Source organism: Cynocephalus volans, chromosome 14 (genome assembly GCF_027409185.1).
Source record: "Cynocephalus volans isolate mCynVol1 chromosome 14, mCynVol1.pri, whole genome shotgun sequence".
NCBI classification, from domain to species: Eukaryota; Metazoa; Chordata; class Mammalia; order Dermoptera; family Cynocephalidae; genus Cynocephalus; species Cynocephalus volans.
The window spans coordinates 8,992,164-9,005,600 of record NC_084473.1 but is presented as its reverse complement, the minus strand read 5'-3'; the positions used below and the strand labels follow the sequence as shown (position 1 = coordinate 9,005,600).

Here is a 13,437-nt window from a genome sequence, read left to right as displayed (position 1 = left end):
GATGCTGGGCCCTTTTCAGTGTATCATACTAGAGGGTCTGTTATGTCCATAAATCCTACCACTGGTGACGTTAACCTTGATCACTGGTTTAAAAGGCGTCTGCCAGGTTTCAATGCTGTGAGGTTTTATTTTTCCTTTTGTAACTCATAAATATCTTGGGGGAGCTACTTTGAAACTCTGAAAATACCCTGTTTCTATTTATACTTTTGCCCATTAATTGTAGCATCCATCAGTGGGTCTGGTGTACAGCCAGTTATCGTCGTGTTTGCCTAATCGTAATTTTCCATTTCCCGCTTCTGCATTTGTTAATTGGAATTCTGTAGAGAAAAGCTGTCTCTTCTTCCTAAGTCACTTACTTATTCAATTATTTAATTATATCAGTAAGGACTCTTGGATATTTATCTATGAGCTATAATCCAATATGATCATTATTTTGTTGATCAAACTACTCTTTTGTGATTTTTGAGCTAAAAAAAAATGTAAACAAGTATAAATGTATCCAGAGTGAGCAGACAGGTTGAGGGAAAAATAGAATTAAAGATCATTTAAAAGATAAATGTTATTCAGCACTAAAAAGGAATGGACACATGTTGTAACCTGGATGAACCTTGAAAACATTATACTGAGTGAAAGAAGTCAGACATTAGAGGCCACATATTATATGATTCCATTTACGTGAAATGTCTAGAATAGGTAGATCTATAGAGACAGAAAGTAGATTAGTGATTGCTAAGGATTGGAGGTGGGTGTTGGGAAGAGTGACTGCTAATGGGTACAGGGGGTTCTGTCTGGGGTGATGAAATGTCCTAAAATTGTGGTGGTGGTTTCAGAACTATGTAAATATACTAAAAATCATTGAATTGTTCACTTTAAATGGGAAAATTGTATGGCATGTGAATTATATCTCAGTAAAACTTTTTTTTTTTTTTTTGACTGGTAAGGGCATTTCAACCCTCGGCACGGTGTCGTCCGCACCAGTGCACCGGCCATCCCTATATAGGATCCGAACCCGCAGCCTTGGTGCTCCCAGCGCCGCACTCTCCCGAGTGAGCCACGGGGCCGGCCCTCAGTAAAACTGTTTTAAAAAGAAAGATAAAATCAAGTATGGTACTAAATATTAATAGAAAGCATTTCCTTAGTAGATAGTGGATAATTAACACTGAATATTGGCTATACAGTGTACAATTGGCTGTACCTATCCAGGCAGAAAATAGAACTATATAGAGAGATATGAAAACTAAGTTAAGGAAAGACTAGTCTTTTGCTGGTAATATTTTTGAAGCAATTGAACCCTGGACCATATATATATGGCATATTTTAAATTTATATTTAATTAAAAACAAACTGTAAATAAATGTGTTTGCAGTATATTCCAGGTCACTAATTTCCCAACTCTTATGGGCCTGTGTCATACTTACAGACTTGCTAAGACTCCCTAAACAGTCATAAAATTATTATTATAACTGTTCAATATAGTCTTATTCCCTAGCTATATTTGTATTTATAGAAAATATAAATATATGTTGTATCTATATCATATGTATATATTGGTCAGTAAAAGAGTATTACGTTATGCTTTCATGTTACAAATAATGTTTAACAAATGGCTAACAGGCATTTTTGGCTATGCTACGGTCTACTTTTGTCCTGACAATGATAAAAGAGACAGTAGAAGATATGTTATAAATTTACATACTATTGAGGATATGATAAATTTTATTTATCATTGGAAGATTAGATTGAATGGTAAATAGGACAGATGGTTTGGAACATTATCTTTATCCTCTATTTTAATTGGTTTGTCTTCTCTTTATTACGATTATGTTTTCCGTAACCTCTTTAAAAATAGACAGTTGAAGCAAGGAAAATAGGAAGTTATAAGAACTGGTAAGTTAGGGTTCTGGTCCAAATCTACCAATAACTAGCTATTTATTCCATGACTTTAAAGTCCTAACTATCTAGACCTCTTTGTGCACATCTGTAATTGACAAGAGATATATCCCATTGACTGTAGGTAAATCCTTTTACTGTATGTCACCGTATTCAGAAAATGTTTTCCTTCTAAGTAAACACTAGACTTATTTATTATTTTGACTTTTAAATGAGAACAAATTTTAATAGATTCTCTTTACTATCACATTGTTATGAAGTAGTACTGTTGTTTTATATTTACATGATTATTGTACAGATTCTAAAGGGGAAGATTTAGATTCCTTGTATATAAAATATCAATATCTGAAAATTTTAGCTGTTGTAGACTACTAAAGTCATCTGTAGAAACATTTAAAGCTGCTTAATTGTTTAATGTAGGCACTTTAAAAACTATTTTATAGAATTGTCTTTTGTATTTCTATATAAGGCATCACTAATTTTTCCCCTTTGTTGCTTTTTTTCTTTTAACCTCTGTTTTTCCTCTAATTAAGGGAAGCACCCTTTTCTCTTGAGGTCTTGAAGTTAGGTTCTAAATATTTGAGAAGTTGGCCTAAGCTTTGTTCACGGAATGTTCTAGAAAAGTGGTTTTGATCAGGCTGTATCTATGATAATAAAAGCTACTCATTAAAGTATAACAGTAGCTAAATCTATTCCCTAACAGCTTTTTTTTTTTTTTTTTTACCATAATACATATATTTGTTGGTTTTACTTTACTTCATAGTATACCTTAATGAGTTTTTCTCTGTCTCATTAAATGTTATTCATGCAAGTATTTTTCCTCAACTTATCTAGGGATCAGGCCCAGCCTCGGGACCACTGATATCACTGAATTCAATGAATGTGGATGCAGTATGTGAGAGACTGAAACAGATAGAAGGGCTGGACCAGAGCATGCTGCCTCAGTACTGTGCAACAATCAAAAAGGTGCTGTACTCATTCACAGGCTGCCTAGAGATGGGCTGAGGCTGCGGAAGACAGGACTGTGGACCGTGCACATTTTACAGTTGGCTTCTTAAGGATGGGTTCTCTGTTGAAATGAGAAAGCTCTAAATGAAAAATATGATTCTTACTATCTTGTATCCTAAAATTGCCTTATTATCTCTTGAGGTTACAAATGGAAATAAGAAAATAAAGTAGGTATATTACAATGTTATTTTTTAAAAATGACCTATGTAAGTAAAAAAATGCCTTAATGAGAAATACAAAGCCCCAAGGGATTTTACATTTAGATAAACAATAATCTTTCCAGTGTGGATCAGGAGTTTCGAAGGCCTGTCTTTTATGTTTGGTTTTCTTTAATTGTAACATTTATTTGTGTGATTTAATTATCAATGTAAGCCACACTTGTTTCATTTTTCCCAAATTCTTATTTTTGTGCCATACAGATTTTATGTCATAGGATTTATAATTTTGTCACATTTGATGAAACCACATAGGTTTGGGTTTGCAAGGCCGATGCATTCGCAGTTTATTTCTTCTGAGATCTTGTTCTTGCAATTCTAGTAGATACCATGAAGTTGGACAGTGATGCCTGAGATTGAGAAGAAGGTTTCCCCCCATACAAGGTTAACTGAGTCCCAGTTATAGTAGATATTTTCACTAAGTTATACTTTTTTATATCAAGAGTATTATGGTAAAGTAGAACAGTAGTAACAAGCCTCTAATATTTACATATGATAAGAATGGCATCTGCAGGAAGTTTTCAAAAGAATTATGAGCATGTCTAGATACCATATTACCAATCTTAGTCTATGTTTAGTTGAAAGGTTTTGGATAAAGTCAGTTTTCGTACAGAGCTGGGTCCTGCTCATTCCTGTTAACATCAGTTAAACATCGGCTTTCCCATGCACATACCTGCTCTCTCCTGTAGGCAGCTCGTCTGTGTCAGGAAAGAGGGAGGTCTCTAGCGTGAGTCCTTTGTGATGATGTTGTTTCCATCAGGATAGTGGCTTTCCTCCCACTACTCAGCTCTTCACTCCCAGTCCCTGGCTGTGTGCAGCCCGTCACAGCAGCTGCAAGCTCCCTTGTGTCATTAGGGCAGGTCCTCCACCAGAGATGCTCTGTACACTTTTTCTTCAGAATTAACTTGGAAACTGAACATTCTATTGATTTTAAACATAGGTAATCCATAATTTTACTAGTTAATAAGGTTGGGGTTCTCATTTCATAAAATCAGTAAGCTATCTATTATTAATAGAGAAAATCCAATTGACTCTTATTTGGGGGAAATTAGAATTACAGAGACCCCAAAGTGATAAGATCATTTTTTTGTGAATTTAAGACTGGGAAATTAGTGGGTGAATGTTCTTTATGGCTGAAATTATCTAGTACAAGCGTACTTCAAAAAGTTCATGAAAAACGGAAGTAAAAGATAATACGAATCTTTTCATGATCTTTTTGAAGTACCCTTGTATAACTGATAAACAGGTTCATCAGGCATACTTTACAGAACTTTGTCAGCGGCCAACACACTTATGAGGATAGACGCCTTTGTCCCCCCGCCCCAGCTTATGTTCATGTTCGTATTTTCTAAGATTAGAAAAGAAAAACTAAGTTTTGTTGTTGCTCAGGACAGGGAAGGTGGTTTTGGAAACAGTAGGGTTAGCTCTTGGGTTAGTTTTGGGAGAGTGATTTGTTTTACTTAAATGCTTAAGACACTTGGAAAAATATGGAGTGGCTTTTATTCAAATTCAGCTTATTATATTACTACATGGGATAATCACCTTTCTTAGATCAACCTTTCCAGTCTCCAATGACTTTGTTAAAACTAAATATAAGTGTGCTTTTTAATCGCTAGTAATTCAGAATATTTCACGTTTTGTTTGTCTTTATATTTGTTTTTATTTTTACTCAGGCAAACATAAATGGCCGTGTGTTAGCTCAGTGTAACATTGATGAACTGAAGAAAGAGATGAATATGAATTTTGGAGACTGGCACCTTTTCAGAAGCACAGTAAGATATTTATAACATTATTATAACATTTATAACATTATTTTATTATAATAGCATTATTTACAACATCGTATAAAACCAATATCAGTAACTACTGGCCTAAACTGGTATTTTTCCATATTTAAAAAATTTTTAAAAAAAAATGCATTTTATCCTTATGTACAACCCTGTGCTATGGAGATTTACACAGAAGCAGTTGACAACCTTTGCCTTTTTGGCCATTTCACTCAGAAATTTGGGGAAGAGGTCACACACCAGTTCTCCATGTTTTCTCTTGACAAAGACTCCCTACTTGACCTAACTCTAGTTAAATTTCTCTAAGCCTTCTAGGCCTCTACCTTCAGTGTCCATCCGTGTTGGGCTTGCATTGTCCAGTTTTAGCAAAAATCCTGTTAAGGCAGTTTGGAAAGAACCCTCACCCTGCGTATATGATCACCTTCCATCTTTGATGAAATCCCTCATCCACCTGGCTTGCCTTCTGCAAGAGTCCTGTCAAGTCAGTTAGCCAGAATGCCCCTTACCCTTAATGCTTCCTTAGTTATTATCTGTCCACTAAGTCCCCTCCCTGCTCCTCGGCTATAAATCCCCACTGTGCTTGCTGCATTGGGAGTTGAGCCCAGCCCTGTACTAAGTAAGGCCTCTCTCCCCTGTTGCAACAGTCCTGAATAAACTCTGCTTTACTACTGTCCAGCTGTGGTTCTCTTTGACACACTCCAGTCATGTTTTGTTATGTTCTCCAGTTAAGCTTTAAACTGAAGTAATAATATCATGGACAAATCAGAGTGTAGTATATATATATATATATATGTGATTTCTGCCATTACTTCTTTTAGTATAATTAAAATTAAAGATAAGCAGATATAATATGAATTCATTAGAAATTCACTCACAGGAAATATGCTTTCTCATTTTCATTACAATAACTTTATACTATTTTGTTTTTAAAAACTATTTCTAAAGCTTCTAAAATATGACTTGTCAATGTAGACATTTATGGTATTTTTTTTCCTTCTGTTAAGGTGCTGGAAATGAGAAACGCAGAAAACCAGGTGGTCCCTGAAGACCCCCGTTTTCTTAATGAAAACCCCAGCAGCTCTGTTCCTCATGGGGACTCTGCTCGTCGTTCTTCTCACAATGAACTGCCTCACACCGAGCTTTCCAATCAAACTCCCTACACCCTGAACTTCAGTTTTGAAGAACTAAACACACTTGGTCTAGATGAAGGTGCCGCACGTCACAGTAATCTAAGTTGGCAGGTATTTATTAAATGGCGTTTTTCATATTGTTGAAGAATAAGGGCAATATTTAATTTGCATTTATACAGTCATTTGGAAAATGCTTGATGTGTCCAAGCATTTGGACAGGATTGGACTCCCTACACTGCAGAAGCCGCTGTCATCAGGAGAGGGACAGTCAGGAGGGGGAAAGTGAGGTTATTTCAGAAATTGATAAGAACTGTGAAAACAAGAAAACAGGTAAAAGGCACGGAGAGAAATAGGAGCTGGGCTGGGTTAGTTAGGGAGATTAGCAAATTCAGCCTTTCACCAGCTATTTGCCTGTGAAATTCATTGATCATGGCCTAAAATAGGTCTTTATCAGAAAACTCTTGCTGCATGTTTTCCCTTTCAGCACCATAATTTGGTTTTTCGGGACATATCCACGGTCTTTATGGATATATATATATATATATATATATATATATATTTTTTTTTTAATTAGCTGATATTAGACATACGTGAGTTCTTTGAATATTCTTAGAAAGGGGAGGACAGGTGAGGAGCAGGAACAGAAACAAATGTGAGAAACACATGAGAAGGAGTAGGGGGAGAATGAGAAGAAAAATCAACCAGGAAAAAATCAGCTCAGGGTGCAGATAAGGAGCAAGGGAGGGTAGTGAGTAGCTAGAGAGAAACTCCGTTCTGAAAGGGAGCAGGGTTTAGGAAAAGGGACCCTGGTAGGTCTGCCATTTTAAGAGTGTTTTGTTTGGTGGTGAAAATATTTTTTTGTTGTTGTTACCTTTCTCCATACTATCTACCTTATTTCTTTAAGTTGGGAAGCCATTTTATTATTGGCTATTGACTATTTATGATAAAAATTACTTATTTTACAGTAAGCTAAATCCACACTTGAACCTTTTGTCTCTCCATCTCTACAGCAGTAGTTCCTTTCTTTTCCCTAGGATTCCTTTTAAAATTTCTTAAGAAATCCTAATCTTTAGCTTTACCCTACTTGGTATTTCCTACCATGACCTGGAAATTCAGAGCTTTCCCATTAATGTAGCAGTTCTCAAACTTTTCTTTAATCTCAGGATTCCTTTACACTCTTAAAAATTACTGAAGACCTCAAAGAATTTTTGTTTATGTAAGTTTTACTACAAATATTTACTATTTTAGAAATAAAAACTGAAAATTTTTCTAAATATTTATTTATTCATTTATTTAAAAATAAACCAACAATGTATGTAACATAGCATTTTTATGAAAATTGACTATATTTTCCAAAACAAAACAAAATTTATTGAGAATGCTATTGTTTTGCAAATGTCTTTAATGCCTAGTTTAAGAGAAGATGCACAGGTACCCCTCTGCTTCTGCATTGAATCTGTCATGATATCACACATCAGGTGGCCCCTGGAAACTCCCCCAGATACTCATGTAAGAATGAGGGTGCGGACGGTATACAACCTCTTGGTATTCTTATGAAAACAGTCTGACCTTGTGGATCCCCTGAAAAGGGGTGCATACACTGCATTTGAGAACAGCCGCTTCAGTGGTTGGAGGCTGGCACTGTCCTCATGGTTGGAATCCGATCACTGGGGACCTTCTCAAGGAGCGAGGACATTGTCGCCCCAGGAAGGAAGACTCTGCCTTGCTTCTACTTCTTTGTTTTAACCTTTGCTCTCATCCTTTCTTAAACTTTGATTCTTTTTCTCCCATGCCCCCTTCTTTTTCCTAGTCTGTACTTTGTACTCCTCATTTCTTAGCTTTTCTAGGATCTAAAGCAATTCTACTCCCCAAACTTGATATTGGAAATCAAACTTTGAAAAATATTTCATTCTCTGTTAGATAATCTATTTACTAGGGCCCAGCTATTGGCCTCATGGCTTCCAGTGCTATTTGTTTGAATCCTTTCTTTATCTTTTTTATTACACTCTATTCCATTCATTCATTCATTTATTATTTATTAATTAATTATTTATTTTAATGTTTTGAGTACATTTTCTTCCTCTGAATTGAAATTTGATAGAAACTTCATGACGTACATTGAACTTGAGCGTTTTGTTTTTGAGATCTAATTTAATTAACTCTCATCGTCTTTCTTCCAAGAGTAATTTTTATATTTTATCAATGAAGGTGACTTTTGCCTTACATAAAAGTTTGAAGTTATAAAAACAAGTGCTAAGATTATTTGTTAATACAAACTTTAATTATACTTTTTAATATTAACAAACAATAAACTAATTTATTAAAATTTATATAAAGTTTTAATAACAGAGTTATTCAGGAGTTCACAGCTTTTGTTAAGCTCTGTTATGTAGAATTCTTCTAAAAGAATTTGATATTTCGATGACTTAAAATTGTTAGCTTACATATATATTTTCTAAGCTGATGTTTATTATGCCCTTTTTTTTTTTTTTGCTTATTTGAGTTCTTAAATTATTTTTTTTTCTGTCTTCACAGTCACAAACTCGCAGAACCCCAAGTCTTTCAAGTCTCAATTCCCAGGATTCCAGTATTGAAATCTCAAAGCTTACTGATAAGGTGCAGGCTGAGTATAGAGATGCTTACAGAGAATATATTGCTCAGATGTCCCAGTTAGAAGGGGGTACAGGGTCTGCAACAATTAGTGGCAGATCTTCTCCACATAGTGCATATTATATGGGCCCGAGTTCATCAGGGGGCTCTATTCATTCTAATCTGGAACAAGAAAAAGGGAAGGATAGTGAACCAAAGCAAGATGATGGAAGGAAGTCATTTTTAATGAAAAGGGGAGATGTTATAGATTATTCATCATCAGGGGTTTCCACTAGTGATGCCTCACCCCTGGATCCTATCACTGAAGAAGACGAAAAATCTGATCAGTCAGGCAGTAAACTTCTCCCAGGCAAGAAATCCTCAGAAAGGTCAAGTCTCTTCCAGACAGATTTGAAGCTTAAGGGAAGTGGACTGCGCTATCAGAAACTTCCAAGTGATGAAGATGAATCTGGCACAGAAGAATCAGATAATACTCCACTGCTCAAAGACGATAAAGATAAAAAAGCTGAAGGGAAAGTAGAGAGAGCGTCAAAGTCTCCGGAACACAGTGCTGAGCCAATTAGAACCTTCATTAAGGCAAAAGAGTATTTATCGGATGCCCTCCTTGACAAAAAGGATTCATCGGATTCGGGAGTGAGATCCAATGAAAGTTCTCCCAATCACTCTCTTCACAATGAAGCGGCTGATGGTTCCCAGCTTGAAAAGGCAAATCTCATAGAGCTTGAAGATGAAGGCCACAGTGGAAAACGGGGAATACCCCATAGTTTGAGTGGCCTGCAAGATCCAATCATAGCTCGGATGTCCATTTGCTCAGAAGACAAGAAAAGCCCTTCTGAATGTAGCTTGATAGCTAGCAGCCCCGAAGAAAACTGGCCTACGTGCCAAAAAGCCTACAATCTGAACCGAACACCCAGTACTGTGACTTTGAACAACAACAGTGCTCCAGCTAATAGAGCCAATCAAAATTTTGATGAAATGGAAGGAATTAGGGAGAATTCTCAAGTCATTTTGAGGCCTGGTTGCAGTTCCAACCCAACGGCTATTCAGAATGAAAATCTGAAAAGCATGGCACATAAGCGAAGCCAGCGTTCAAGTTACACAAGGCTCTCGAAAGAGTCTGCAGAGCTCCAGGCAGTAGCCTCTGCTGATAGCACAGGTTTTGGAGAAGAAAGAGAAAGCATTCTTTAAGAAAAACAAGCAAAAGCAGAATAGTATTGCTGTACCCTTATGACAAAATTATCCTGAATTTTGAATTAATCCGTTCTTGTCACCTTTATACATTTCATTCGTAGGTAGATAGTAGACCCTAAGGCCTTTGGTCAAAGAGATGTGTGCAATAGAGGAAAGCATAAGGAGTGATGGGTTACCAGCCTCTGCTGTCTTTGTAATTAGAAGCTTAAAACCTCACTACTATTATTATAACTTTCATTGAGACTTATACCATAAATTTTTTGAGACAAGATCTGAATACGAGGATAGGTCAGAAATATTTTACTAAATTTAGAGGGCTTAATTTGCCAAAGAAAACAAAAAGCTAGGGACCCCTTTTGTAGAACATTCAGTCATCAAACACTTCAGGGAAGACATGATGTTAGAGGAAGCAGAAGCAAAGTTTGCTCTTACAGGGTTTAATCTAGGTAAGATTTTACAGGTCATGGAGTAGCACAGAGACTGAATTGAAAACCACTGTTCTATATAATAGACAAATTGCTTATCAAAGAGGTTTAAAATATTAAGTAGAAACTATATAATGAAGAGGGCTTTAAAAATGGGTAAGAAAGTGCGTCAGCAGTACCCAAAGGAGCATATTTGGGCCATTATGAGCTGTGGGGGGTGGGGGGTGGGCCTGATAACCTCCGTGTTACCTGTTCTTCTCTCCAAGTCCCAGACCTGGCTTCCAGCACCATACATCTGTGCCGAAGAAGCCACCCTGGTCTGTTCTGCAGCTCTTTTAATTTGTGCGCCCAACCTTTCTTAGTGAGCTTAGCAATGAGAAAAAGAAAACATGAATTCTTTCTCTGGAGAATCGGAGAGAAGGATAATAATAGGCACTAATAAATATTTGTGGAATGAGTGAATGAGGAAATAATTACATCAAAAAGGTTAGTGACAATTGCAAAAGACAAGGAAGTATTTAATCAGGTAAAACTAAATCATTGCCTTCCATACCAGAGCAAGTTTATCTGCTTCGTCTGTTCTAAATCAGCATGTTAATTCTGGGGGAGAATTGTAAGAAAGGAGATAATTTTTTTTTTTTAAAGTTTAAAAACATGTAACAAAGCAAGGGTAAAGAAGAGATAAAGCTGGTGTGACAATAAAACTTTATACTTTCCATTTATTCTTAGATCACATTTAAATACTGTATGGACTGGAAATGTACCCTTTTATCATGCATTGAAATTGTTTTGTCACTTTAACATAGCTGATTTATGTAGAATTAATTCTGGCAGTTTATCCTAAATCACAGATTAGGATGGTAGATGATGAGATTGTAGATGTGAGATTAACTAGATTCAGTGCTATGTTGGCAATGTTTATCACTTAATGGATTTTTATTAATATGCTGATTAAGTTATTTATTTGGCCAGTCATTGTGCTGGGTGGTTGCTCTTTTGTGTTTCATTGCCTTGATGTTTGAGTGTTTCTAGCATTTTCATGAAGTGTTTATTTTGCATGATCTTTAACAAATGTTTTAAGCAATTAAAAAAAGATAGGATGTTATTGACATTATATATTGAAATGTTAACATTTTAATATTTATACTGTTTATTAGTTTGCAATATTGTATGATTAGTAATTATTTCAGAGGCAATATTTTGTTCTTTTTCAGGTGAGTAGTTGCAGCTTGGTATCATTGCAGCACAGTCTTTATACTGTTTGTGAAATTAATACTAGAGTATTAAGTGTACAAATAGATTCAGAAAACAATAAAAGAATTGCATGCTATTCTGACTCATGAATTTTTATTTACTACAGTGATGATGATTCACAGTCTGATTACAAATGAAAAAGTAACTTGTATGTTTGTTTTGTCATATGTCTAAGGTTGGTTAAAGACTTTTAGGTTAATGTATAGTCATACAGTTGGCAGAAGTGTTCTGAACTGCTGCCAAGTAGTCTTTGTGAGAAAACTTGGCTCTTAAGTTCCCAGTGCCTAAATAGTGCTCTCAGGGAGCATTAGTGCTCAGCAGCACTGTACCGTGCACTTCTGTAGCCGTTAAGAGGTGAGTTATCCAGCCCCTTAGAGGAGGATATCAATTTGTTACATGAACGTATTAGAAAAGTTTGCTTTTTCATACTGATATGGAAATTGACAAACCAGAGGGGTTTTTGAGTCACACCATCATCCCTCTGAATCTGCGTCTGTGCGTGTGTGTTCTATATCTGTTTATAATACACAGCACAGTCGGATTCTCACATACGCAAAACCCTGCTTTAAGCTGGGTGAAAATGATAGAAAAGAAAATCGGTGCTGCAATTTTGCTAATCTCTTTGATTCTGCCTCATTTGGAGTCTTATACTTCACAAACCATTTTACCTTCACTTTAAGCCACAGATAGTTCTGTTCACGTAGCAAGATCCATTCAACTTGGCCTAAGAAGTGCCACCTATGACTGCAGCTGTTTCTCAGAAGATTAGAAATGAAAAGAAGCTGTTGATATCTTCGAATTGAGACAACTTTCATAGTGCTGGATGCTGAAGGATGAGCTTTCCTACAATGAGAAATTTAAGCATTTGTAACGGAACCAACATTTTCAATATTAAAAGGAAAATTTGTCTTCATGTTATATTTTACTTATATGTGTTATATAATGGTCAGAACAATTTTAATTACCTAGCCAAGTAATTTTTGAAACGTATTTGATAAAATTCTCATTTGAAGTTGGGGAAGGTGTAATAAAATTAACTTCGTTGGTAAACATTGGAGACTGGATATCTGGGCTCCTTTATTCCCAGCTTCTCTTCTGCATTTATGCTGACACTTGGCATAAGAGAAGCCAAGCGGGGAGACTGGTTTGGGGTAGGGCTGGGGCATGGGCAGCCCTGGGGGGACCTCTGAAACGATGGCATTTTGGACTTCCAGGTTGTGGTGCTCCCTACCCTTCCCTACCGCAGAATGTTAAGCATAGGCCATCATTACACATATGAATTGAGAAATTGAAATTTATAGATAACAGCCAGCACTGGATGGTTTTTGATGGCTCATCACTTCACAAAGGTTGAGAATCCCTGGTTGAGATTGACTAAGTAGAAAGAGAATTTAAAATCTTACGTAATTTTAAACCCTTTCATGCCTAGGAAGAAAATGCTGTCCTCGAGATAGATAGCTCTTCAGAGGATCCAGCTTAAACTAAGGTATGTAAAAAATCAGTTTTCAAAGTCAATTAGTTTTAATCCAGCTGTTGAAAAACAGTCTCATTAATTAGAGGATTTATATTCTCACCACTTTAACCTATAGAGTTAAAGAAGGAACACCTAAGATGATTGCTAGAAATTACCACTGTCACCTACTGGGTCAAAGCTTTTTAAGTAAAATGATTAGTAAACCACAGCCTTGGCTAACACCACCATCAGTCTGTTGTGCCACAGGTCCTCACTGTGGGTGGAAGGTATCACAACGAGGGCTTTCTGGAGCTTGGAGCAGAAACCTCTTTGAATGGGGCCTTAAGTGGCTGCAGGATGAAGACTATCCTGAATTTCCAGCACGGGGAGGCGTTTTGGAACATAAAGAATTTTTGAGAATAAAAGGGTCAGTCAGGAAGGAAGGTCAATTACATCCAAACTATTAGGAGGATG

General features: G+C 36.3%; 1 protein-coding gene across 7 annotated transcripts in view; it reads left to right on the top strand.

The window, feature by feature from the left end:
• Positions 1-12,425, top strand: part of KIDINS220 (kinase D interacting substrate 220) — a 105,169-nt gene extending 92,744 nt beyond the window's left edge. For 5 of the 7 annotated variants that reach the window (XM_063077676.1, XM_063077673.1, XM_063077675.1 and 2 more), the window contains 4 exons: positions 2,725-2,856; positions 4,787-4,885; positions 5,905-6,141; positions 8,566-12,424. In XM_063077676.1, coding sequence (XP_062933746.1) covers positions 2,725-2,856; positions 4,787-4,885; positions 5,905-6,141; positions 8,566-9,828 — 1,731 coding nt within the window. In that variant the 3' untranslated portion in view covers positions 9,829-12,424. Of the gene's footprint in view, positions 1-2,724; positions 2,857-4,786; positions 4,886-5,904; positions 6,142-8,565 lie in introns of all 7 variants that reach the window. The other 2 variants (XM_063077672.1, XM_063077671.1) reach the window with 1 other exon arrangement.
• The last annotated feature ends 1,012 nt before the right edge of the window (positions 12,426-13,437 follow it).